Genomic DNA, 23969 nt, shown 5'->3' with positions numbered 1-23969 from the left:
GCATCGTACGATTCTAATATGAGCCGGATGTCGCAAAACGTCATTATCTTAGCTTGTCTTTATCGAGCTACGATAAAGTAAAGACCTTGAGCTAAGGTTTGTCCGAGAGGAGAGTTTCCTGCCAAGCATCAAACGATCCCCTAAAGATGCCTAAAGATGGGGCATCGGGCGGGGTCTTCATACGAATTTACGTGCTTTTGTGGGTCTTTCTTCAGTGCAGCTCAGGCACGTCCAAGTCGCTTGAAAGCATCTCCAACCGCCTGCGAGGCTGACAAAGAATACCAGCTCCTTTTCACTTATATTCAGTCGGATTACGCACTACGATCGAACGCCTCTGGGACTGTAGGTCCCTTCAGACCCTCTACCATGACCTCACCCCAGCTTGCGATCGCCAAAATCTCCTTTTCAGCTGTTCTACTCCGGAAAGACCCGACATCGTGTGCACGAAGCGAGATCGACGAATTCCTCAGCCTTCTCGACGCGACACTCGCGAGATGTTCTCCAGCCAATGTCCAGGTTTGAGCAACACAATCCTTACAGACTTGATATCTTGTACGACCGCTAAACGGTCGTCATATATAGAAAAGCAAGCAATGGATATTGAAGCACCTGGTTCAGTCCCTCGCCAGGATCGCCGCGCTGGGCAAATATCTCGCAGCTTTGGCGGCCACTTTCAGTACCGATGTTGCAGCGAGCAGAAAGGCTCGCCAGCCATCGGCAAAGCGAAAACGGTTGCACATCCTGTATGTGCTGAATGACGTGCTGTACCATATGCATATCCGGGATCGAGACGATGGCTTTTCGTCCCAGCTCGAGGCATTTCTGCCTGCCATTGTGCACACTGCCGCCGCCTTTCCGGATTGTCCAAAGCATTTGGCGAAAATATTGAGCCTAGTCAACCTATGGGGTGAGAAGGGGTACTTCTCAACGGCATTCGTTAAGAAGCTGGAAAGCGCCGCCCGAGAAGCGCCGACCTCGCAGTTGAAGTCGTCGACACCGGATGGATCTGCAGCAAGCACAAAGACGGCTGCCGCCAAACTATCAACAGATACTCCTTTCATCATGCCTACTCTACATGGGGACCCGACTACCCCGTGGTACGATTTGCCAGCTGCAAATTGGCTGCCAGTCATTGAGCCAAACTCAACGAGACCAATGAACCCGACCATGATCAAGCCCCTCCAGTTCATGCCTGGTCCAGCCGACAAGAATTTGATCAAAGCAGTAAAGGATCTGCTTGCTGATGTGGACCGAATCTACGCAAAAGACCACCGCCTTGGCGATGACCCAGCTGAAGATGTCGATCAACTCGGCCAAAGCATCATCGTCGACGAAATTACAGGGGACATCATCAAAGGCCAGACATACTATGGCTGGTCACGTAACTTCTGTAAGAAGATGAAGCAACGGCGGAAGAAGGCGAATGGGTCACGCAGCGACAACAGTCGAGGACGAAGCATGTCACGCTCACGCTCGCGAAGCTCAAGCCGCAGCTCCTCCAGACCTGCTTTCAAACGGCGGCGAATGACAGACTCTGGCAGCCGTAGTAGAAGTAGAAGCAAGAGTCGGAGTAGAAGTCGGAGCCGTCGAAGAAGTTTCAGCAGAGGGCGACGGCGCCAAGGCTCGTACAACAGCTCACGCTCCCCGTCCCCAGCGAGAGAGCGGAGACGTCAACGATCCCGCTCAAGCTCACAAGGCTACAGTCCTCCTCCTCCTCCTCCAACAACAACAACAACAACAACAACAACAACAACAACAACAAATGAGTACAATATTCCCAACGGTAATCTCCACCCTCCCCCGAGCTGTTCCAGTCAAAATCCTCCAATGCCTTCCTTTCCACCGAACCTGCCATTTCCTGGCGTCGTTCCGCCGCCTGCACCACCAAACTGGCAGGGGCCATGGCCACCCGTTCCGCCTCCAGCTCCGATAATGGCTGGGGGAAACCAGCAATCTTGGGTGCCAGGTATGCAGCCGATGGGTGGATGGGCACCGCCGCCACAGATGGGACAGCCCCAGTACGGACAAGTTCAATACGGACAGCCTCCATATGGCCAGCCTCAGCATGGCCAACCTCAGTATGGTCAGTCTCAGCAAGGCCAATCCCAACAACACGGCAACGGCTATCAGTACGCTCGTGGGAGCAGGGGAGATCATCGCGGAGGTCGTGGTGGATGGAGAGGCGGACGTGGTTGGTGACGAAGAATCTGCTTAAGAACAGTGATTCCTATTGGTGAACAGCCACGGGCAAGACAATGAAAGCACATGTTGAGATATATTACATTCTCTTCCACGGCCCTCAGTGAATTGTCTCCGGTTTGGAAATGTGTGTGATTGATAACCTGGTTTCAAGCTGGTAGACATCACACATCTGATACAGGATCGTGCACAAGTTGCGAAAATACGGGAGACCGATGAGTACAGAAGTGTGATGAGTGTCTATTGCCGCTTATATTACATGAAGCTGGTAGACATCACACATCTGATACAGGATCGTGCACAAGTTGCGAAAATACGGGAGACCGATGAGTACAGAAGTGTGATGAGTGTCTATTGCCGCTTATATTACATGAATATGTTCGCGTAGAATGACGCATTGTCTGGTTAGGCGTACACTCAATCTTACATCACAAGCTCACTATATATGTGCCAAAATGACCTGTCGTGGAAGGACAACCAAGCCGACAATTAGAACTAGCACATGCGAGAGCCTGTCTGCCATGCTATTTTATTGTGAAGATCCATCAATCCAGGACTGACGTTTGCCGGTGCTCAGAAACACTTTTGTTGTTTTCCGAATCATAAGCACCATTGTCGTTCTCGTCTTCTTCATCCGGTTTGTCGTAGGATTCGCTGTCACCATCTCCCACGTCGTCCCCGTCGTATGTGCCACTGTCCTCATCACCGTATGTCTCGCCGTAGCCATCATCGAACTCTTCGCGTTCTTGGTCTTGGTCTTCGTCTTCTTCGTCGAATTCTTCATCGTCGCCCTCTCCGTTTCGCGACTCTCTGTCGTTACCAGTGAATGATATGGCTTCGTCTACCATGGTCTCGTCCGCCTCGTTCCCATCCTCGTCTCCAGACATGTCGCTCAGATCACTATCCAAGATATGCGCCCACGCATCATCTGGATACACCTCGCCTCCACGCTTCTCTCCATTACCCCCAGCCTCAGGAGCATCCCTCTCTCCACCCTCAAAACTCGACGGCGCGCGCCTCTTGCGGCGGACAGGGTACTTATTATTACCAGTAAGACCCATAGATCCATACGGGTCCTTCCACGACGCGCCGGGTCGGTGTCTATACCTGATCCCCTCCAGTCCCTCAACGTCCTCGAGCCCATACAGCAGCGTCGTCACATTAACAGTCGAGAACTTACCATTGCGCACGGGAACAATATCAGCGTGCTGCTTCAGCTTCGCGACCAGTGAGCTCGCATAGAGGTATCCGGGCTTCTTCGGCACGTCATTCTCATCGCCCAACCTTCCGGCCTGGATAGCCACCATCTTGGCCTTCATGTACGCCTTGACTTTGGACCAGGTCCCCTCGTACCACCAGCCGTCCCCCTCGACGGCGCACTCCTCCCTTAGCGGCGCTTCTTCAATGAGCTGCAGCAGCGGCGCGTCCGTGATATCGCATACCTGCCAGAACTTGCCGTTGGTGCAGTAGCTGTTGCCGTCCCACATGTGGCTTCGCCTCGCGTCGTCCTTGCTCATGTTGGTTATCTGGCCGTTGTGCACCACGCTTTTTACGGGCAGCCGGTGCAGTTTGAAGGCGAGGGTCTGATAAATGCGGTATTTGCTGTCGATGCGCGGGTCTACGCCATACTTGACCACGGCGTCACGCCAGGGACCGCCTTTGAACTGGTACCCCACTGCTTGAATGGCGAATTTGACGGCCGTCTCGCTGATGTAGTTGCCGATGTTTACTTGGTTGACGAGAGCGCGACGGGTCCAGATGGGGCGCTCTTCCATGCAGGTTCGTAACTTGTCCAGTAGGTCCGCAGGCACTTGGTATAGCCCGCTTGAGTTGGCTGGCTTGAGGGGGCCGGTGGGCACTGGGGCGTTGTACTGGATGTAGTGACCAAAGGCGAACCGTCCTTGGCGATTCATATTTCCTATAATGGGTTTGCCCGTGGCGTCGGTCACTGAAACTTGGGCATTCGGATTCTGTTCATAGAAGTAGTTGAATGGCGCAACTTTGTCTGTGAAATGGGGCGGCGGTATGATCTCCTGACCGGAACCTATCCCTTGATTGAGGTCCAGCTTGAACTCCCGAAGCTTGGATACTGTGATATCATGTCAGTAACCAGGTCAAGCGTGAGGACGAGAATTAACTCCTTACCGTTCATTGGTGTGAGGTGATCAGCAACCTTGGAGAGGAAGGGCAGATCTCTGGCTATGAACTGGAAGTCTGCCAAGCCCCTGTATCTGTGGCTGCCTCGGATAGCCCCCACGGCCTCGACACTGTAGGTATCGGCATTGTCCTGGAGTTTTCGAAGGATCAACCTGGGGTTATCCTGTCGAGCAACAGAGCAGACTTGGTCTTTAGGCGTGGGCTCTGGACCAGCGTCCGGTAGTGCGACGTCTCCAGAAAACGGCTCATCGCTTCCGCGTTTTCGCTTACGGCCTGTCCGCTTGGGGACCGTGATCTTCAGCAGAACGTTGTTGGAAGCCGCATTGTGTGACATGACAGGCTTTGCTGTAGGCTCATCATGACGCAACCATAGTGGCAACGAACTGCGCTCTGAGCCATCCACCATGAGCTTTATCATCCAGGTCAGAAACCTATCCAAGCATGGTAGTGCGGATGTTCGGGATATCACTTACACGGTGGAAATTCGGGTTAGGTCCGAATGATCTGATGCCATTGTCCAGGTTCTGAATGATGAATGGGTGCTCAATGGACACGATTTTCCGAGAGGGGACTTCAAAATAGGGGGCACCATCGTTTTTGGAACCTCCAGGAGGAAACAAGTTCTCTAGGCCAAGCATCGTGCTGCTTTTCGCAGGCGCATTGCCGTCCCAACTCAATTGACCTACCAAGTCTTTGCGTGGCCTTGCTTGGCGATGAGATGTATCATTACACTCGATGCAGACTGCTGATTTTGCCCCCACTGCTCAAGGGGAAGTTGTCAGGAGGCGCCCCAAATCAGCAAACACACCCAGGCGCAATTCCCTGGAATCCGAAACAAGCCCAACTTATGCCAACAGACCTTGAATCAACGCCAGATTATTCATCAGCATGAACTCAGTTTGCATAGAAGAAACCCAGGCGAGAAGGTCAAGACAAACGTGGTACACCAAGTTTTCAGTGATATTTATTCAAGAGCTACCAGAGACCTGACGGATGGTGCAAGGCTCTGATCTTAACTGCAGCTCGGATTTTGACGTCTTCGGAAATTCTGCCAGTAATGAGAAGTAAGAAAGTTCGAAGTCAAATGTTCAATGACCCATATAACCGGCGGCTGTTATTTAGGCGTGGCAGCTGCATAATGGTCCGTGCATAAAAGAGCGGCTCCAGGGTGGCTCAACCGAGTTTTGAACCACCATTGAAATGTGAATCTTGATGTAAATGCCAGGGTTTCATCACATCCAGTACGGAAGCTGACCAGATAGAGTCTGAGGCTGGTCTTTTTGATGATTGAGCAGCAATGACTAGCTGCTTATTTCATCCTACCTTCTTGGTAGCCGTCCACTATTTCCACCTTGCTTCCAGCTTTCAGTGACGATCGTGCTGTTGCTGGAGATTAGCAACCAATCACAACGTTTCCCTATTGTGCGGTGACAGGCTTGTTTAGGTGATGATGAGATAATGAGTGCGTGCCTACCAACCGCCCAGACATATGACTTGCAGAAGCAGAACGGTTCCTTTTCCTCAACTGGTGAGATTCTGTAGCATCTCCACATATGTTTTATCAACGAGCATTGCTAAAATACTGGAGCACTTATAAAGCTACTGAAGTATTAAGGGTGTCCGCTCAAGAGAACAAGGGAAGCACCTGTTGTATTCGCCCATCAGCTCCGGAGCTAATTGCCATCATCGGAGCACTTGAACCAGCTTAGCAAGATGTTTGGCATTGCTAGTTTCGAAGAACAAACTAACTGCAAGAATATTGCATGCATATGGCTCACGTATTACTGGAGTGCAGTGGTGGCGAGTATGGCTGTAGATATTGATGAGTCCTCGGTTTGTTTGAACTGACTGGAACAACATTCACATGGGTGTGGCAGGAAGGCCTTAGGCCACGTTATCTTTATGTGGTTACACAGTAGAGTTATTAATGACACCTGCGATTTTGTGGTGGTGATGTTTGGGACTTGCAAGGGGAAAAGGGACGGATAGCACTGCTGGACCTTCTTCACACACCACCATCCACGGCCTCGCAAACAACGTCAAGTGGCGCACGGCTCTTATTAAACCATTGTCCAATTCAAGTAACTAGAAGAAGAGAGACAATCATGACCAACTGCACCCATTGCATCCTCGCATCGACCGACAATAACCTTTGCCAAAATTACACTGAAAAGCTTAACAATTTTATCACCTTTTTTAATTTCTCGTTTCCTTTACCTTTTGTTTGCGAGTGCCGAATTTCTTATCAATTATCGGTTGCGGGTCCCTCACGGACCTGTAGTTAGTGACCTCGCGCCGCAGGCCGCTGGCCGCCCCCTGGAGGATCTACGGCCCTTCCACCTTACTCCGTTTCTCCACCTCCTGGACCAACATCACGACACAACGGAGAAAACATTGCCCAAGCTACTATCTCGCGCGGTCAGATGATCATCTCTGCCCAGCTCGCGATTACAACGGTGTCCATCGAGCCATTGCTGTCATATTGACCCCGGTAATCTGCTCTTGACAGCAGCCAGTGCGACACGTAGGCACGTCGCGATCCAGTTCGAGACCGACTCTCTGCTCAAGCAGCAGCATCACCACCCTTGGAATTCGACCAGTAATCCGAAGAACCTCCCACGCAATTTTCAGTTCAACTCGCGGCTGGCATTGGTTGACACTTTCGGCGGCTTCTATTTTCACCTGCCACCGACACGACTTTCGCAACTTGACAGCTCACCACCACATCACCAATTGGGTTGTTCAAGCGTGCCTGCCCACAAACTACACAAGAGCTTGCAAGCTGGTCGAGGTTCGCCCGCCGAGTAGCCAGGGCCTACGCTGTAGATCAAGATGAAGCGTTTCAGCCAGAGAGTGGTAAGCTTGTTCCCGTTTTTCAGAAGCTGCATCTTGGACTGGCCCCAGCCTTTTCTATGCTATCAGGCTGCTGCTGGATACCGAGGCTGACCATCGCATCATCCAGCTCTCACGAGGGAAGGGTGATAGCAAGACATCCAAGAAGAATAAGGACTCGAAGGATGGAACTGCCTCTCCCTCTGGTAGTTCGCGAGAAACGCAATCCCCCACCTTGACGCCCACCTCGTCGACCTCGACCCTCAACGACATCCGCAACAAGCCTTTGCCCCCGAACCAAGCTGGACACGGCGACCACGGCAGTTTGCCGGGCCAAGGCGCGCCTTCTGCGCAAGGAGTTTTGCCCGACAGATTCAACAGCATGGGACCATCATCGCCCAACGGTGCTGCGACTCCGAGCCGACATGGGTCACTGCCCCCGACCGTTGTTATCAGCCCAAGCGCACCGGTAAGTCACTGTACCATCTAAATGCAGACTGCATTGGTGATATTTGGCTCACATAGTCGCGCAAATAGCATGTGCCACCGCCTGGAGCCGCCGAAACCATGCCACACGATTTGGCGCCGCCCAAGGCTGGACAGAAGTCACTCATGTTCGATCGCCTCCATCAAACCCCCAAGGATGTTCCCGAGGGTCTTCGAACGCCCAAGAGACAGCACTCGTCGCGCTTCGATATTTCCGCGCATCGTGAGCTCGAGAAGTTGCCGGGATTCCATGAGGTCCCCCCGAACCGACGCCAGGAGCTGTTCATGCAAAAGATTGACCAGTGCAATGTCATTTTCGACTTTAACGACGCCAGCGGTGACATGAAGTCCAAGGAGATCAAGCGTCTTGCTCTACATGAGCTCCTCGACTACGTCGCGAACAACCGCCAGGTCATTACAGAGCCTATGTATCCCCGCGTCGTCGATATGTTCGCCAAGAACCTTTTCCGCCCCATTCCACCGCCGATGAATCCACAAGGTGAAGCATTTGATCCCGAAGAGGACGAGCCCGTCTTGGAGGTGGCTTGGCCGCACATTCAGGTCGTCTACGAGTTCTTCTTGCGTTTTATTGAGAGCCAGGACTTCAACACCAACATCGCCAAGGCGTACATTGATCACAGCTTTGTGCTTCAGCTTCTGGAACTGTTTGACTCGGAGGATCCGCGCGAGAGGGATTTCCTGAAGACGACTCTCCACAGGATCTATGGAAAATTTCTGAACTTGCGTTCTTTCATTCGTCGATCCATCAACAACGTCTTCTTCCAGTTCATCTACGAAACAGAGAGATTTAACGGTATTGCCGAGCTGCTGGAAATCCTGGGTTCAATCATCAACGGATTTGCGCTGCCCCTGAAGGAGGAACACAAGCTGTTCCTGACTCGGGTGCTGATCCCCCTGCACAAGGTCAAGAGTCTCAGCATGTACCACCCTCAATTGGCGTATTGTATTGTCCAGTTTCTCGAAAAGGATGCTTCCTTGACCGAAGAAGTTGTTCTTGGCCTCCTGCGATATTGGCCGAAGGTCAACAGCACCAAGGAAGTAATGTTCCTTAATGAGGTCGAAGACATTTTTGAGGTGATGGATCCCGCCGAATTCGCCAAAGTCCAGGAGCCTTTGTTTCATCAGCTGGCCAAGTCGGTTGCGAGCCCTCATTTCCAAGTGGCAGAGCGTGCTCTGTATTTCTGGAACAACGAGTACTTCTGCAACCTGGTGAGCGATAATGTGGAGATTATTCTGCCCATCATGTTCGCTCCCCTCTACGAGAACTCTAAGGGACACTGGAACAGGTATGGGTACATGCGGATGGTTGTCGCGTGTTTAACTAATGATTCTTAGGACAATTCATGGCATGGTATACAATGCGATGAAGCTTTTCATGGAGATCAACCCGCAGTTGTTTGACGACTGCTCTCATGAATACACGGAGCAGCAGAACAACGCATCAGCACGCGAGGCCCTCCGAGAGCGAAAGTGGGCAGCCATCAAGGATCAAGCAGCTGGAAAGAAGCCCAATGGCGTCTCGGATGCCGATGACAACCAAAAGCGGTTGGACTCGTTGAAGCTCGATGAGCGTCGTCCGAATACCCATGAGCGACAAAACTCGGTGGGCTCCTCCAGAAGCCGGTGATTTTTGGCCTTACATTCCCATTATTCGCGACTGGGTAGCATGATATCCCCACTGGTCGCACATGGCCTTCCATTGGGGTAACCGGTTGATGGCCGTTTGTCCTACCCAGAGTTTCGTGATTTCCATTTGTTTTCCTCACACGATAGACCTTGTCACGCGATTATGGCACTGGCTTGTGGCCCTTCACACCGCAAACTCGACTCATGACATCCGTTCTATCGCTCGTTCTCGCCTTCAACTACCGAAAATATTCCCTCACGGCCTCATCAAGCTCCATGGTTGACCATTTCGCCTTTCGCAAAGTAGGACTCGAACTGCTCCAGCGTCTCGACCCCTGAGACGATGGTAGCGATCCAATCGGCATGCTAAATACTGAGGATGCGTTTTCATCGATAGCGGCTTGGTCTCAACTGGCAGTGTCTATGGTGGAATCTGGCGTGGGATTCGTTCCACGGAGGATCTACGTGGAAACCGTTTTCTTCGGCATTTGGTCCCCCATCAGCTCGAGATAGTTCTATATAGAACGGAGAGCCTGTTGGTCGCCCAACGGCTTTGGAAGAAATTGCGACAACCCTCTCTACTTGTAATCGGCGTATTGGTGTGCAACCCAGTGGAAGACATAACTGGGAAACAAATGGCAAAAGGAGTAGATTACGATTTCATGAACTACCTTCACAGCATAACTCGTGTTATACATGGTATCTCTCAAGGTCATGGTAAATTCAAGCATGGATTTCCGCGCCATCCGTTTTGTCGACCAGCGCATCTGAAGCGGGAGTCAAGGCACAACACGAGCAAAACACATTTTCCAGGAGAAGAAGCCCACGTAGGCAACGTCATAATCACAGGGCAGAATAGTGAGCGGCCTTGGTGATGTGGGCGGCCGAGAGGGGGGCGTCTTCTCTTTTTTCTTGCGAGGATTTAGTTGACCTGTCTCGGTTAAGCCCGGGATTGGCAATCGATGGATCGATGGATCGATCGATCCCGGCGAGGGCGTTTTCAAAGAGCATCAGGGAAATGAAAGATGGCATAGGGAATTGTGCTCTATGGGAAACAAACAGTAATGACAATCTTGATAGAGTTCTCTTCCGTGACTTAATATTTTATTCATGACGTCGCATGCTTGATGGGAAGAGACGCCTGTCTTAGGTGGCTGTGGTGTTAGTTTGAGTGATAAAAGATGGATAAGGTGATGAGGCTCGTGCAGAGCGTGGCTTCTAGGACACATTCGGCATTGTATTGAATTGATCCTGTGTCTTCAGGCTGTAATTGACCAAGCGGTTCCACATGGCTGGAGGGAGACCAGCTACTTGAATTGTTCTGCGTTGGCATGCCTACCTAACGCCGCGGCAAAGCACGATGGCCATCGTCAAGCATTTACGCCAGCATAGATCGACTTCCTCACAAGCCAATAGAGTGAACCCGGCGCACCTGTATAGCGGGCTGGGAGGAACCTAATTACCCAAGGGGTTACCGGAAGTCCTCCAAGGTGCGCAGAACGGGGTTATGAAAGAGGTCTCGGTCCTTCACAGCGCTATCAATAAGAGGCATTCAACGGCCTACCTGAGGGTAAGTCGACGATGAAATCAATATCGCTTGATTTAACGTGAAATTCGCTTGGGTAACTACCAGAGGTTCCAGATGCCAGGGATAAGGGGGATGGTTGCGAGAGTCCGCATGGCATACACGACATGGAGCTTGTGAGAATGGGTGAAGTGGTACATATTAACACTCAGAGTTGAGATATATGCTCAACCCCTAAACTCTAGTGAGAGGCGTTACGTGGCGGATATAACATTATATTTCTCCATGCTTCAGCTTACTAGACGTGATTCGGGTGACTTATAACTCGCCAGGGCCACGACCGTCCGTTGATGTTCTGGTCACGACTACCTATGACAAATTAGAAGGTGGAGTCCAACTACACACATATATTGACAGGTTATAGAATGGGATGAGGTGCCCGCGTACACGTCGGCAGTCTCAGTTCAATGGTTATACCGCAGGGTCAACTCTAGGTGTGTTTGGACTCAGTACCTGCCTGTAGCGATTGACCAATGGAGACTACACTTCAATTGCCTTCCGTTCGATTACATTACGCGTTTAAAAAAACACTTCAAACTTCAAAGTACCCTAATATTTACAAATTGCATGACTCTGGTTCTTTGAGCCGGATACGAGCTATGGAATATTCTTTATGTGTTTCGGCAATAGGCTGGCAACCAACACCCGCTTGAGGAATACAGAAAGTATACTCATGTCATTCCTTTGCTCATAGTATTTAAAGGGCTTTGAGGGCCAGCATGCATGTTGAGGTTGCTTGCGCCCCTAACCAGCTCCGAGTTACGACAAGATGCCCTTCCACTCCTGGTCTTGCTTTTACATGATATACAAGCGGTTATTCCGACCATTTGAATCCGTAGCTCACTCTTGATGATGATGTGCTGGTTGCATTAGCTCATATAAGGAAGTGGGCGAGAAGCGGTGGAAATTGCATAATAGAGCAGGGTCCATACCTTCAGTGTTCAACATTGGAGAAATCAATCGAAGCCCTTCCTCGTACTAATATATACGACTTCTCACTTAAATGGACTAGGAGACTTACGATGATACTAGAAAACATACATACTTTGTGGTTCGACTTGAAATTTCAATTGTCGCTTAGCATCATGGAGAGATACTAACAAAACATACCAAAAGGATTGAAAGCTGGACCCTGGGAAGATATCTATCAAAAACGAATGTTTAATACTTATAAACGATGAATCTGCTAGACGAAAGACTGAAGTTGGTACCTGGGAACTGCAAGCTTGCCCAAGGACACTTCGTAGCCAAGAGATCACACTTGCGTACTCATAAAAACCAATCGATGCCTCGACCAAAATTTTGGGAAGACCCAGGTAACAGATTTAATATACGAAGTTTAGTATAGCATATAAAAGACTTGGTAAGGGAGATGTAACGCTACACAGCGCTGTCTCCTGATCGTATGCGACTTGGGTAACTACCCCTGGCAAGTTCTTATAAAGGTGAGAAGCGCCACTATGTGACCTGGCTTACTTCTACATGGGTCATTAAACGCTCAAGCTAACCGGTCACTTAGAAGAAGGCGGTTAAGCATTCGCTGATGATCATGAATAATACTATTTGTAAAAACAGCCAAGAAAATGGAAGTCGTACGTGGTAAGACGAATATATGCTAACCCGGCGATGACCTACCCACTGTAACGTGCTTCGGCCCTGGAAGCTGTGCGGTCTCTAATAGAAGGGGGACGCATTCATGGGATTCAAATGCGGTGGTCATAAAATGATGCCTCGACCTTAGCTGTCTTCGTCGTCGATCGGGGTTTTGAACCTATGTTATGAGAAAAGGGAAGAAAATAGAAAATAAAGAAGGGTTGGGGGGTATGACCTCCAATTCGCATTCAATTGTGTTAAGAAACTTTTTACGATATAGGGCGGCTCGACATCTATCACGCTCGTCCGCAAAAGCTGTTACGGTCCTTGATAATTTACTTATCTTTGAGTTGGATTTAACTATAAATCTCTTAATCTGCCCGTTCTATAATTCGTTATATTGAAGTTCGTGGGCAGTGAAGTTGATATTCATCCTCCAGTATGCACCTGGAAGGTTGATGTCAACTGCAAGCGGTGGGGCCACAGACAGGCCGGCACGTCATGCCGCTGACAGGGGTGCTTGTTAAGAATTTCATTGAGAATGATATCGTGTATGGGCAATTGGTATAGTAGTTCATATGTACTTAGTGCTGCATAAGATATACGTATGTACCTTCGAGCCGCATCTTCGGGAGGGGTGGCAGATCAGCAGGGACTTAGCTCACGCATGCTACCAGTCCTCTTATTTTGGGAAACTGATTTCTGAGCTCTTCCTCTCGGCTTTTCCTCAATGATCTGCACCAAAATTCCTTCATGTGTGCGAGTTGAAGGATTATACGTTCCATGTGCGCACCCATTTGCACAAACTCCTCACGCACCCTATGGTATGAGACGACGTCGATAGGGGATGATCCCAACTTCCGATGAGTTTGCCCCCGGGTGGTGATCTCTCAATCCTAGATGACCATGCTTCATAATCACATAATGTCATCCCGATGATATTTATTGGAAATGGCACATGCGCCATCTTGGTCTTGAAATTAGGGTAACAGTGTCTCGTTGAGAAGGCTGAGTATCTACAGACACTTTATACGACCAAAGTGAAGTGGATTAATTCCAACAAGACACCACAACACATCACGTAAAGATAAGATGGGTTTTAGGTCGAATCATAGAGACACAATATTACACTTCGTTGCCCGAATCGCTTTCCACGCCTGCATAGCTCGGCTATACGAAGGTGGCTTTGGGTAGTCTCCGGGATCATTGTCAATGACTTGATCAAGATCGCCGCCATACCACCCATAGTCGGGTGACTTTAGGGACGCGCAAATAATTTCAACTGGAATGCCATGTCATCATAAACGGAATACACCGTAGAACACACACCTATTCCCAATTCTCGCCACATGGAGTTTACACGTAACTAGGTATCCATTCCCTCCGATGTGGTCGGTGGTTTACGGCTTATCAGCATCCGCCGGTGCCGAATAGAACCATCGCATCAGGTCCAATGCTGTATAGATCTGGGGCTATCACTCTAAAACCAACTACTTCAAGGAGTAAACTGACTGTGCTAGGATTTTACTCCTACGGATCGCCGCGGGTGGTTGTGGGTATGAGTCGCTTCCTTTCATCGTAAAGAGACCGCACGTTTGTCAGACAAACACGATGCAGACCTCACGTGTGCACCCCAAAAGACTATAGAAGGTGAGGATGAGCAAAACACACACAGAAAGGAGTATATATCAGCCTACAGTATCCTAGCCTAGTTGATGGTTCCATGGGGAGGAATGTGGAGGAATCTAGCGAGAGCTGGAACATGGGGGGTAAGCTGCTGGATAAGCATACTGGCAGAGTCGCGTCAGCAAGGTGTGAGAGGCAGGCAGCTGACTTACATGGTCAAAAACATTAGTACGCATAGCTCTAATCTGCTTATTGGCCAAATTATACGATCATGTTATGCTCTTGGCTAGTCACGGTAGGATCAAAAGATGAACAACAATTCTATGGAGCCGCTCAGAGACGCGCTGGAAAGACTGCATCGCGTTGCACTTACTACCTACTCTGCGTCGTTACCATGACACTTCTACCACAGTAACTGACTTACACGTAAGGTTGTTGTTTACAAAATCTAGTTCATGTTACACAGCCTCCACTTACTATCCAGCTGCGCCCACTTGTGATGTCCGCTTATATCGTACACAATTTGTCAGTCTGCTGATCTTCCTGACTCAGAGCATACTGACCAGGTGAGACTATGGTCGTTGATCAACGTCGCAATCGAGCTGACATGTTGGTCAGCCTCGTTTATCAGAACGACAGACCGAGTCTCTTGCGGACTCTGTTCCAGTTACAATCTCTAGCTCGCTTCAGCTTGCAACCTCATAACCAGGCACCCACCCCATCGACAGTATACAGCTGATAAAACATAGTGCAATGGGGGCCCAGTGGCATCGATGGCGGTTGTGCAATCTAGAAAATGCCACTTAGGATTTTTGGAACTATGGTTTCTCCCCCTGGGCGCAGAAGCCGATCTATCGACCCAGGCGGAAATGCAGGTGAGATGGATTCCATGGGGGCCATTTTCGCCTCGCCCTGGCATAAAGATCTACATATCCATGCATCGGCATATCCCCCCTCAACGGCCCCCATACATTCATGCAATATCGGCCTGTGGCGTTTGTCCACGCCGCCTGTGCCGCTTAGCAGCATCACAGAGCCAATGCCAACCGCGAGAGAGAGCATGAGAAGGGCACTCTGGCCATCTGCGCAACGTAGAATGCAACGCTACTGAGAAAGAATGTGAGGCCCCCCATGGCTTTCGGCTGCATGGCGATCGTTGAAGAATCGCATGTTTTCGATCAACGTTGCCGCTTCCTACGACGTAGTATGCCGCAACGCCTTCCCACAACCACAACACGGCACGGAGTAGAAGATACGGGAAAAGACTGGTCATATGGTAGCTCGTGTAAGTCGTAAAAGGAGAAGTGGACATGAATAACCATAAGTATTAGCCACGAACCGGATTGGGGGTTCAATATATGCAAGCACTTTGCCGCGTCGCGATATGATGTAACACCCTCCGGGCAAGTTCCGAGAGGTGATTCTGCTCGCGGGTTATGTGGTGGAAATTGGGAACAGTGCCTTGTTTATAGTGTAATTGTTTTTCAATCTACTCAGGCTGAGGATGCGTACAAAAGGAAGAAGGAATGCCCTTGGCAAACCCATAATCCCAAATCCAAATTAGTCATTTCGAAGATAACAAAATCCAATATCTCTTCCCCATAATTTCATCTCGAGCTTATTCCGCACACACCATAGCCTCGCCTGGTCTGTCTTTATGCTTCGGATCCGCCCGGGTCCTACGGCTGGCCAATTCTATTTCTTCAATAGCTACTCATTGAGCCTCTCCTCGTCAACCCCAACCCAACACACCACCAACACAGCCATTTGGCAAACGGGGCCGCCGGCACATTCTTGTCACCACGTTACCATGAGAGGGAGATGCTCACGGCAGACCGCCCTCTTGATGGTGACCGGCTTACTGTTTCTGCTCAGCCTCGAGTTCGCAGGGGCAACCCAATCGGCAGCCAGCCAATCCGAGACTAGCAGGGAACCGATCCTCAACGAGGCTAAGGACGTGGACCCAATTACTAGATGGCACCTAGACTGTTCCTGCGCGTCCAGAGTTGGGGCATGTCTCCAGAACGCTTGTGGTGCCAGCTACGCCGACTGCGGCGGCGCTTGCCAGTGTGCGGCCGATGGACGGAGCTGGACGTGTCGTCCGATTGCGAGTTGTTCGTCCAGTATTATGGAGGCGCTATGCGCCACTAGGTCGGGACGAGGCGTTCAGTGCCAGTGCAGGGCTTTGAAGTGATGTGACGAGAGTCGATTGACGAACCGCCCCATTCGTAACATGCAGGAAACATGGAGTCCGCGGAGGAGAAAGGAAAGGATTCGCCATGTGGCGTGCAAGGGAACGATATCAGACATGGGACGGAGAGTTTTTTGAGGTTTCGGGGCTCTTTCCCGTTCGCAGGGGATTGTTTCTCGTCCTCGCGATCCGGTCGATCATACAATTGGCGCCGGGGCGGCCTGAAGAACATCACAAGTCAGGATGGTGTGTTCAACTGCTGTCTCAAATGCCTCTTGGAACCCATAGTCAACCTGGACGATGATAACTCAGGGTCCCGACTTCAAGGTTCCTACAGGTGGATAGGTAGTCAAATCTGTGGGCTGTTGCCCCGGGTTCCAATCTTCAGATGATCTCTAAGGATCTGCAGGGAACTCAGGCCCGAGTGATCCCGATTACAAAACGATATGAATACCCTTGAATCTGGACGCAGAATATGGGAATATGTTTCATAGGGGGCGGGAATGATGGCACGATGATGCTCAATCGATAGATTCGGCTGACTAAATTTACACCGAATGCTACCCTTAGTTCAGCTGATGGCTCCGAAGCGGCGACCAAAAAAAGGTTTTGTCCAAATATAGAATTGGCAGATGGGGCTAAGCTGCATTGAGTATGGAGCAGGAATGGTGTGAGACCATTGGGCAATCTTCATCAGATGTCGGTAACAAGAAAAGTCTCCACCTATGGCACTGGCAGTGACGCCATCGGGTGCCAACAGAAAGCCGTTTTGCCACAAATACTATGTTATCATTCCTCCTGTGCAACCACATCAAGTTTGTATTAATGCACAATGACAGTATCGGCAGCGACTGCGTAGCGACTGAGAAAGTTGCGAATTGTCTGACGCAGTGGGGAGTGAAATGCTGGACAGTGGTGTTGCAAGATGCTCGAGAAACGGAGAAGGAAGGAACGTACAACGTATCAAATCGCGCGTATATGTGTCGAAGCAAGTTTGGTACGAAAATAAGCCGCAAATGAAGCTCACTGTACAAGCCCTCTGCAATTCAAAATGATCAGCGGCAATTGAATCGTGATGTGCTGGTTTGATGCTTGTCTTGAAGCAGTTCGCATGTCAAAAGTGTTTGGTGTGTTTGCCATCCGGGATCCAGTTGGGTCTCGGGCCTTTTTAGGGCTTGTTCACTGACATCCCAAAAAGATCAGACAAACCGCCAGTGGCTGCCAAGTTGTCGTTTCATGGGCCCAGCGGCTGACAGTCCATTGAACATTGACGCCAGATCGTGTCGCTTGGCAAGGCTTGGTGCTGGGAACATTTCGAAACTTTCGATGCCCCCGGATGTCATGAGGTACGGCTCGTTGTGCATCCTTAGATTGGTCGCCTTCCGTCCGGAAGAGACCGAGCTAGTGCAGTATGGGAAGAAATTGGAGGAGCCAAGATGGGATCATAAAAATGCGTCCATGGATTTTTTTTATTCCCGCAAATTGCAAAGCACAAAGTAAAGCAGGAAAGTCGGTCTGTGGGTAAAGGCGACGTCTATGGCGATGATTTGTCGATGTCGTGACGCTACGATATGGAAAGGTGTGGAGGAACTGGTGAATAGCATGTCGCAAGTTATTGGCTATGCAGTGTGCTTCAAGCACGTCGGGGGCTTGGTTCCGAGCTTCGAGAGTCTGATTGGCCCTGGGAACACGTTTCGTCTCCTTTTTTCCACGTTGAAGAACCTGGTCGGGGTTCCGCTTGGCTTTTTCGCCCACACGATAAGATTTATTAACATTTGGATCTTCCGCCGTGGGAGAGCGCAACACCGGCTTATGGTAGGTTCAGATCTGGGCCATGACTTACATGTAATTGGCGGTGGAGAGATCACTGACCCCGGCTGCTGCTCACAACTTCACATTTACAGCGATACATGCTATGCTTGAGGGCCAATAATACCCACAGCTGGGTATCACAATCTTCTGGAAGGATCGTGTTTTGCACAAAACTGAACAATTCGCCCTGTCGACCACATGGGTATGAGGACATTTGGACACTGCTCGGAGTCAGAGGAGGGCTCACACAATGAGTGGCTTGATGTAGGCAAGTAGGCAAGCGGGATGCAAAGGTGGTCAGCCGCTGGCCGCCGGATCGCTCATCAATCAGTATCACAGTGCAAGGCTCCGGGCATGCCTTTGTGAAAGCGACGACGACGACCCGGTGGGGTAACAGCTACAAGAGATCTGCCAGTATCTCATCGTTCGCAGCAACCAGGGCACGTGCGGGTTATTAGACGGCCAGTCAAGTTCAACCCACACCCATTTGTTTCTCAATGCAATCAATTTATTCGATTAAGGTTCCCTGACCAAATCCCCACACATTAGTCGAGCGATGGCGACATGCCCGTGTGCTTGGTTCGGAGGACTTTGCAATTATCTACGTAGACACTATGCAGTGGTCCGGTCGGCAATAGATAGGGCAGGCTTGAGGCGCAAGCGCACGCCAGTGGCGCTCCTCGTGCTGTTCATTTCCTACTGCACCGGGCTTTGACGCCTTTTGGCTTTGGGCCTTCTGGTCGTTGAGTGTTCTCAGCTGTCCCGTCGTGGCCTCCTCGTCGTGAGGAAAAAATCCCAACAGGGTGGAGGCTTTCTACTTCTTTCGCGCCAGCAGGGTACGAAGGTTAGAGCTGTCATAGCTGGCCAATCAACCCCCCAGTTTGTGCTTCGGTAATGTATATACGTACCCGTCTCCATGTCCTGCTCAGGTGAAGCCTCCATGACACACCCCCGGTCTTCGGGTAGACCAGGAGTGAGGTCGTGGTTAATGGGAGTGAACAATTCTTGGGGGGTCTTGCCTCTTTGGGGCACGCATTTCCTGAAGCCGCTCGTCGGCCAGCCAGCAGCCGACCTCTTGAGGCAGGTGGCGGCCACCCTGGACCTGCCTGGGCCAAGCTGGAAAGTAGGATAGTTCAACCTTGGTGGCTGATGACGAAAAATAGACTTGAAATGCCAACAGATGAAAATAGAGGTGGCTATGAGGGAGCACTGCTCTCTCTCGTGTTGGAGCATTGAATTGAATCCATTCGCCCGCATACTTATGGCTTGCTCGTCGTCCATTTTCTCGTAACATGCCCTGATGGATCTCATCGCCCTGAAGTTATCGGATTTCTTCCTCTCTTGAGTCAAGCGATGCTGCTGCATTTCCGAACTGGCCAGTGCATGCGACCTGTCTTCAACGCGCGGCAGCCACACCATCCCCGTTCGCAATCCCCATGTTCTATATGAAACGCAGATATTGAAGCCATCAAGCCAAGGCGCCAGACTCTAGCCATTGTCGTTGGGGGTCGTCGTGCCAGTCGTCTTGCCGTCGTCGTGCACAATTCTGCCACGTCTGCATAAAGTCGCACTCCCGACTCGTCCTGTCGTCTTTTGACTCGCTTCGTGCCGCAAACGAAGCGCAACCCGTCGTCTGCTCCGTGGCCGAGCGTTTTAGCCCACTTGCTCAGAATTGCTAGGTCCAGGGGTCGATAACTAATACACTTGATAGACCCCCAGACCCCTGGCTTGGTTGTCTGAGTGGATTGCTCAAGTACCCGACTTACATACATAGGCACACGTACGGCCTCCACTCTCATCCTTCCTCCCTCGCTCGAACATCTGCTCGTCTTAAGGTCCAGCGATCCGCGCGAGTGAATCCCACCTTAGCCTTCTTCACTTCGATTGAGGAGCTGGTCTTCACAGCAAACGCTTACCATTACTGCTGTAGACCAGACTTGTTCTCTGTCTCCTCCACCAGCCAAAACGCAAACGGGTCCGCACTGCCGAACACAATACTTTCGCTATGTCTCTCGTGGAATGCCCCTTGCTTTCCCGGGAACAAAACCCCAACCAGAAGAACATGGACGAATCTGAAAACTCTACTACCGTGTCCTTACACGAGAAATCCTGCGATAGCTACACCACCCACTCAACCTACGACGAAGACGCTCTGGACGAGTTTACCGACATGGACGAGGAATGCATCATGGGGCAAGCAACTGTCATGGACACCACCAAGGACTCGAAACGAGCCTCCGTGGTGGAGGCGCCGACGGTCCCTCAAAGGAGTAGCCTGAGGGCTTCCAAGATATTCGACAAGCTTAGGCTCACCTCGATCGAGTCTGCCACACAATCATTGGCCTCTACCCACGAAATGTACCTGTCATCCGAGGAGGATGCATCGTCCTCCGCTGACGACTTTTCCGACTACGAGTCTGACACAGCCACCGACGAATCACCAGAATCGCCAGTACGGCGCCGCCGGAGCCACGAGGATACCGCTAAGATTGTATCTGTCGTCTTCTCTGGCAAGCCATGCATCGTCGAACTGCCGAGAAGAGCGATATCGCCCGTCTCAGTTGAGACACGGCCGCAAACCAGTGGCGCCGAGTCGCAACGACCGCCGCGTCAACCAATGCGGCAAAGTAGCCTGTTCACCACCACCACCCTGCCAACCCAACGGCCGTCCTTCCTGAATACTGACCCCTACGCCACCGGAAACTACTGTATGGATTCGCCTAAAGACGACGAGGTCGCTAGTCCGCGAACGCCCAGGAATATGGCCGTGTTCAGAGGAGTCTCCCGGACTTTGAGCTTGGTCAGAAAGCGAAGTCGGCACACCCTGAACCAGTTTAACAAGAACGGGGCCGGGGACAGTCCTACTTTAACTTCCTCGTCCTCGACGTTGGATCTTTTACAGACCGTGACAGCTCCTGAAGCACCGCCGAAAGAGGAGGAAAAGCTTGCCGAAATTGTCACATCGCCTACTGTCATGTCACCACAATCACCTGTCAGCTACAATGACATTATCAAGGCTGCCACCCGGGCGGCGAAGAGAAATACCACTTGCGCAACAACTCCATCACAACCCATATCACCAATGTCACCCATCAGCCCGGCGACACCAAAGAAAGGACTACTGAAAGGTCTCAACATGAATCGACGACGAAGCATGAAAGCATGACGCGCGCTCGGATTTACCTGGCAACATTCTTTGCAATTACTTAATAGGGGGGCATCATTCTGGCGTTTCACGAGCTCATGGCATGGCGTTCTCCGCGGGCGTTCGGAATCAGCATTGGACATCCATTGGGTTATTCCACTCGTTATTTCATTTTTCCTACTTCTCATTTGATATCCCAGCCATTTACCACACCCCCCAACATAAATGTACATAGTCGACACGGCGGGGGAGAGGCCAAGAGTGCCAAAGCTCACGAGAGCCGGTGGGGAGTAATATGACGAAATAGCATTCCCAACCATACCTTCGTCATCACCTCATTTTTGCCTAATAGTGATAAATCGGCTGCTCTATTGTATCGGAACATGCCAAGTTGAACGTGATCACCCCGAGTTCCTCAATGCAACGTAATTACCAAAATTTTCGCCAGGGCCATTACCCCCAGTAAATCCCATGCCGATCATGGTGTGAAACAGGCCGGCAGCATAGGCCCTGTGAGTGCACTGACATGAACCCTGAGTCGCCTTAGCTACACCATAAGTACATACATACATATGCATACCACGTCCTTCAGGAACAGGCAGTTTTCCTGCGCATCCAACCTGAGGTCCAAAAAGAAGGCCATCTCCGCATTCGCACGAAGCCCGAAACCGGCGGATGCAGATGATTCATTGGCTGCTCCCTCCTACTTGCTGTATAACTACTCTGCTTGCTTGTTCATGTAACCGGAGAATTTAAAGTAGATGCAAGTTATGGACAACGTGGCTGCATCTATTGTCTTAACACAACAGCCCAAGATAACGTTGTCTCGTCACCTTGCTTGCCTAAACCAGCCAATGCGGCAACGGCTTTCGCAAAAGGAAACTCTGCACCTCATTCCATGGTGCTTCCGTGGTGCTGCATAACGATCAGCACAACATCCCACCAATCCACATCGACCGTGGGGGAATCGGCCTCGCAATTTACTCAAACAAAAAGTCACGCTTGCGGCAGGATCGCACCAACGAGGACGGACGGACGGTTTAGTACGAGTCAATCTTTATTATCATGAGATGATAATGTGGCCATGGGGGCGAAGGATACCAGCTGTCCTGCTTATTTCGCATGAAATCAAACTCTTCGGAATGAGGCATGAGGCAAATGATTGTTGTCATTAGGTTTGTTAGTGCCTTGATGACAGTTGCGCACTTTCTCTTCAAGGGCCTCAAGGGCATTCATCGGAGGGCCGTCGACAAGCACGAGCGGTACTCCGTTCCTTCCACAAATAATGGACGACGTGCTGTGCACTACATCTAGACTACATGTGCACTGCATTGATTGCATTCCCCCGGGAAGAAGCTTGCATACTCGGGGGGGGTTTTCCCGGGCATCCCATCCCTAGGCATTTCAATTCGGGGTATAGCAACGAGGTTTGCAAGGTCGCATAGTCAATGACAGGTACTCGGTCAAGATAGACGTGGCACCGACATACTATGTAACTTCTCTGTCGTTTCTTGTCGCATGAACGTCCAGTCGAACCTTGTTTCAAATCCAGAGCCTTGCCCAGGCTCTTCCTTTTCTCTGCCCTACCTTATCATATGTCAACCCCAATTGATTCCATCTTTCATCTTGAGCTCGACAAGGTCGTTCGGTCTTTTCGTTCGTAGCTGCTACCCTACCTCTCCAAGTGGATAGATTTTGACGACTACTGTAAGCTTAAAGGGGTCACCGCCCACCCTTGCTTCCCTGTGACGACTCAGTTTCCAGAAGTGAAAGGCCGAAACAAGTCTAATCTTCAGAAGCGACAGACGTGACGGCGAGTCCGAAACAAAAGAACCCACCCCTTCGAACCGGATGGCGAGGTGTGATGGCTTCCTATCTGATAGGTAGGCTAGGTAGCATTGCGATTCGTCGAAACATCCAGTAAATCTCCTTTCCCTACCACCCCGCGGTCTAGTCTGGGGTAGCTTACCCATTGGCCCACAAGGGAGTCAATATGGCACAGACATCCCAGCCAACCAGGAGATCCACGCTGGCAAGTCCGTAGTGCACTAACAATTCTCCTGGGAGCCAATGAAACCGACCACAACCCACCGCTGACGGCAGCCAGGAGGCGAACAGATGTTTATACTACGTTACCAGGATGAGGGTTTCTGCAAGCACTCTAATAATGGCTGAACGTGAGAAGAACCACCCTGGCTGGCCATGTGACTGTTGCTAATTCGCGTTCATAAGTCCGTAGTTATCGGAAAGGCGCCTCGGGTTTGGTTGGAAGGAGCCTGTTCGCAATTGTCGGTTTCGACTTCATTTCTCTACCGCATGGTGCATATTGGAAGAGCTTGGACTGCATGCCGATTCACGTTGGAGCACGATGCTGTCATGAGCTTGGGATTGGCATCGGAATGAAAGTCATTGGGATTGTGGCATATCGTCCATGGACGGAGTTGGTCGTGATAATGCAGCTAATTTCACTAGTTTTACCAAAGTGAGAAGTTGTACTAATAATAACCAGCATTGAGTTTGACATCTACACGTAATACCATCGCCCCATCTGGGCTCACTGACGCGCGACTCAACTAGATGCTGCATGTACTCTGCGAACTCGATGCGAACCCCACCAGCTACCACTTGAAGTTCCAAACACGTGAACCGGTGCGTTCGGAGCACCGTAGTTGGCAGAATGGCATGATGGTTGACTC

General features: G+C 50.7%; 5 protein-coding genes across 5 annotated transcripts; 4 read left to right on the top strand and 1 right to left on the bottom strand.

Annotated features, from left to right (window-relative positions):
- Window positions 1-366: 366 nt before the first annotated feature.
- Window positions 367-1428, top strand: BCR38DRAFT_304425 (uncharacterized protein; the record flags this gene model as incomplete). Its single annotated transcript, XM_040854596.1, has 2 exons — window positions 367-516; window positions 583-1428. Coding segments are annotated over 2 exons (996 nt in total), but the record flags the coding sequence as incomplete, so codon positions are not given.
- Window positions 1429-2665: 1237 nt separating this feature from the next.
- Window positions 2666-5232, bottom strand: BCR38DRAFT_22440 (RNA polymerase III transcription factor IIIC subunit-domain-containing protein). Its single transcript, XM_040854274.1, has 3 exons — window positions 4830-5232; window positions 4345-4765; window positions 2666-4288 (listed from the first exon to the last, which is right to left on the bottom strand). Exons 1-3 carry the CDS (start codon window positions 4992-4994, stop codon window positions 2745-2747), a joined length of 2130 nt encoding a protein of 709 aa, XP_040721472.1. The 5' UTR covers window positions 4995-5232; the 3' UTR covers window positions 2666-2744.
- A 1956-nt stretch (window positions 5233-7188) lies between these two features.
- BCR38DRAFT_480356 (putative B56-delta regulatory subunit of protein phosphatase 2A) lies at window positions 7189-9322 on the top strand (the record flags this gene model as incomplete). The annotated part of the gene is made up of 4 exons (XM_040863264.1): window positions 7189-7212; window positions 7319-7657; window positions 7726-8981; window positions 9031-9322. The coding sequence occupies 4 exons, from the start codon at window positions 7189-7191 to the stop codon at window positions 9320-9322; spliced, it is 1911 nt and encodes a 636-aa protein (XP_040721471.1).
- Window positions 9323-15650: 6328 nt separating this feature from the next.
- BCR38DRAFT_22397 (uncharacterized protein) lies at window positions 15651-16709 on the top strand. The gene has a single exon (XM_040854273.1). The coding sequence runs from the start codon at window positions 15783-15785 to the stop codon at window positions 16317-16319; it is 537 nt and encodes a 178-aa protein (XP_040721470.1). The 5' UTR covers window positions 15651-15782; the 3' UTR covers window positions 16320-16709.
- Window positions 16710-19765: 3056 nt separating this feature from the next.
- Window positions 19766-21776, top strand: BCR38DRAFT_22373 (uncharacterized protein). The gene is made up of 2 exons (XM_040854271.1): window positions 19766-19908; window positions 20059-21776. Exon 2 carries the CDS (start codon window positions 20134-20136, stop codon window positions 21292-21294), a length of 1161 nt encoding a protein of 386 aa, XP_040721469.1. The 5' UTR covers window positions 19766-19908; window positions 20059-20133; the 3' UTR covers window positions 21295-21776.
- Window positions 21777-23969: the final 2193 nt, after the last annotated feature.

This window comes from Pseudomassariella vexata (genome assembly GCF_002105095.1).
Source record: "Pseudomassariella vexata strain CBS 129021 chromosome Unknown BCR38scaffold_1, whole genome shotgun sequence".
Classification (NCBI taxonomy): Eukaryota; Fungi; Ascomycota; class Sordariomycetes; order Amphisphaeriales; family Pseudomassariaceae; genus Pseudomassariella; species Pseudomassariella vexata.
The sequence above is the reverse complement of the archived record's forward strand: the minus strand, read 5'-3'. Positions and strand labels throughout refer to the sequence as shown.

Coding starts and splice junctions, on each gene's coding strand:
- BCR38DRAFT_22373 (XM_040854271.1), top strand. CDS start 20,134: ATGTCTCTCGTGGAATGCCCCTTGCTTTCCCGGGAACAAAACCCCAAC.
- BCR38DRAFT_22440 (XM_040854274.1), bottom strand. CDS start 4,994: ATGCTTGGCCTAGAGAACTTGTTTCCTCCTGGAGGTTCCAAAAACGAT. Junction 4,766..4,829: donor CTAACCCGAATTTCCACCGT/GTAAGTGATATC, acceptor TGGATGATAAAG/CTCATGGTGGATGGCTCAGA. Junction 4,289..4,344: donor TCACCTCACACCAATGAACG/GTAAGGAGTTAA, acceptor ATGATATCACAG/TATCCAAGCTTCGGGAGTTC.
- BCR38DRAFT_22397 (XM_040854273.1), top strand. CDS start 15,783: ATGCTTCGGATCCGCCCGGGTCCTACGGCTGGCCAATTCTATTTCTTC.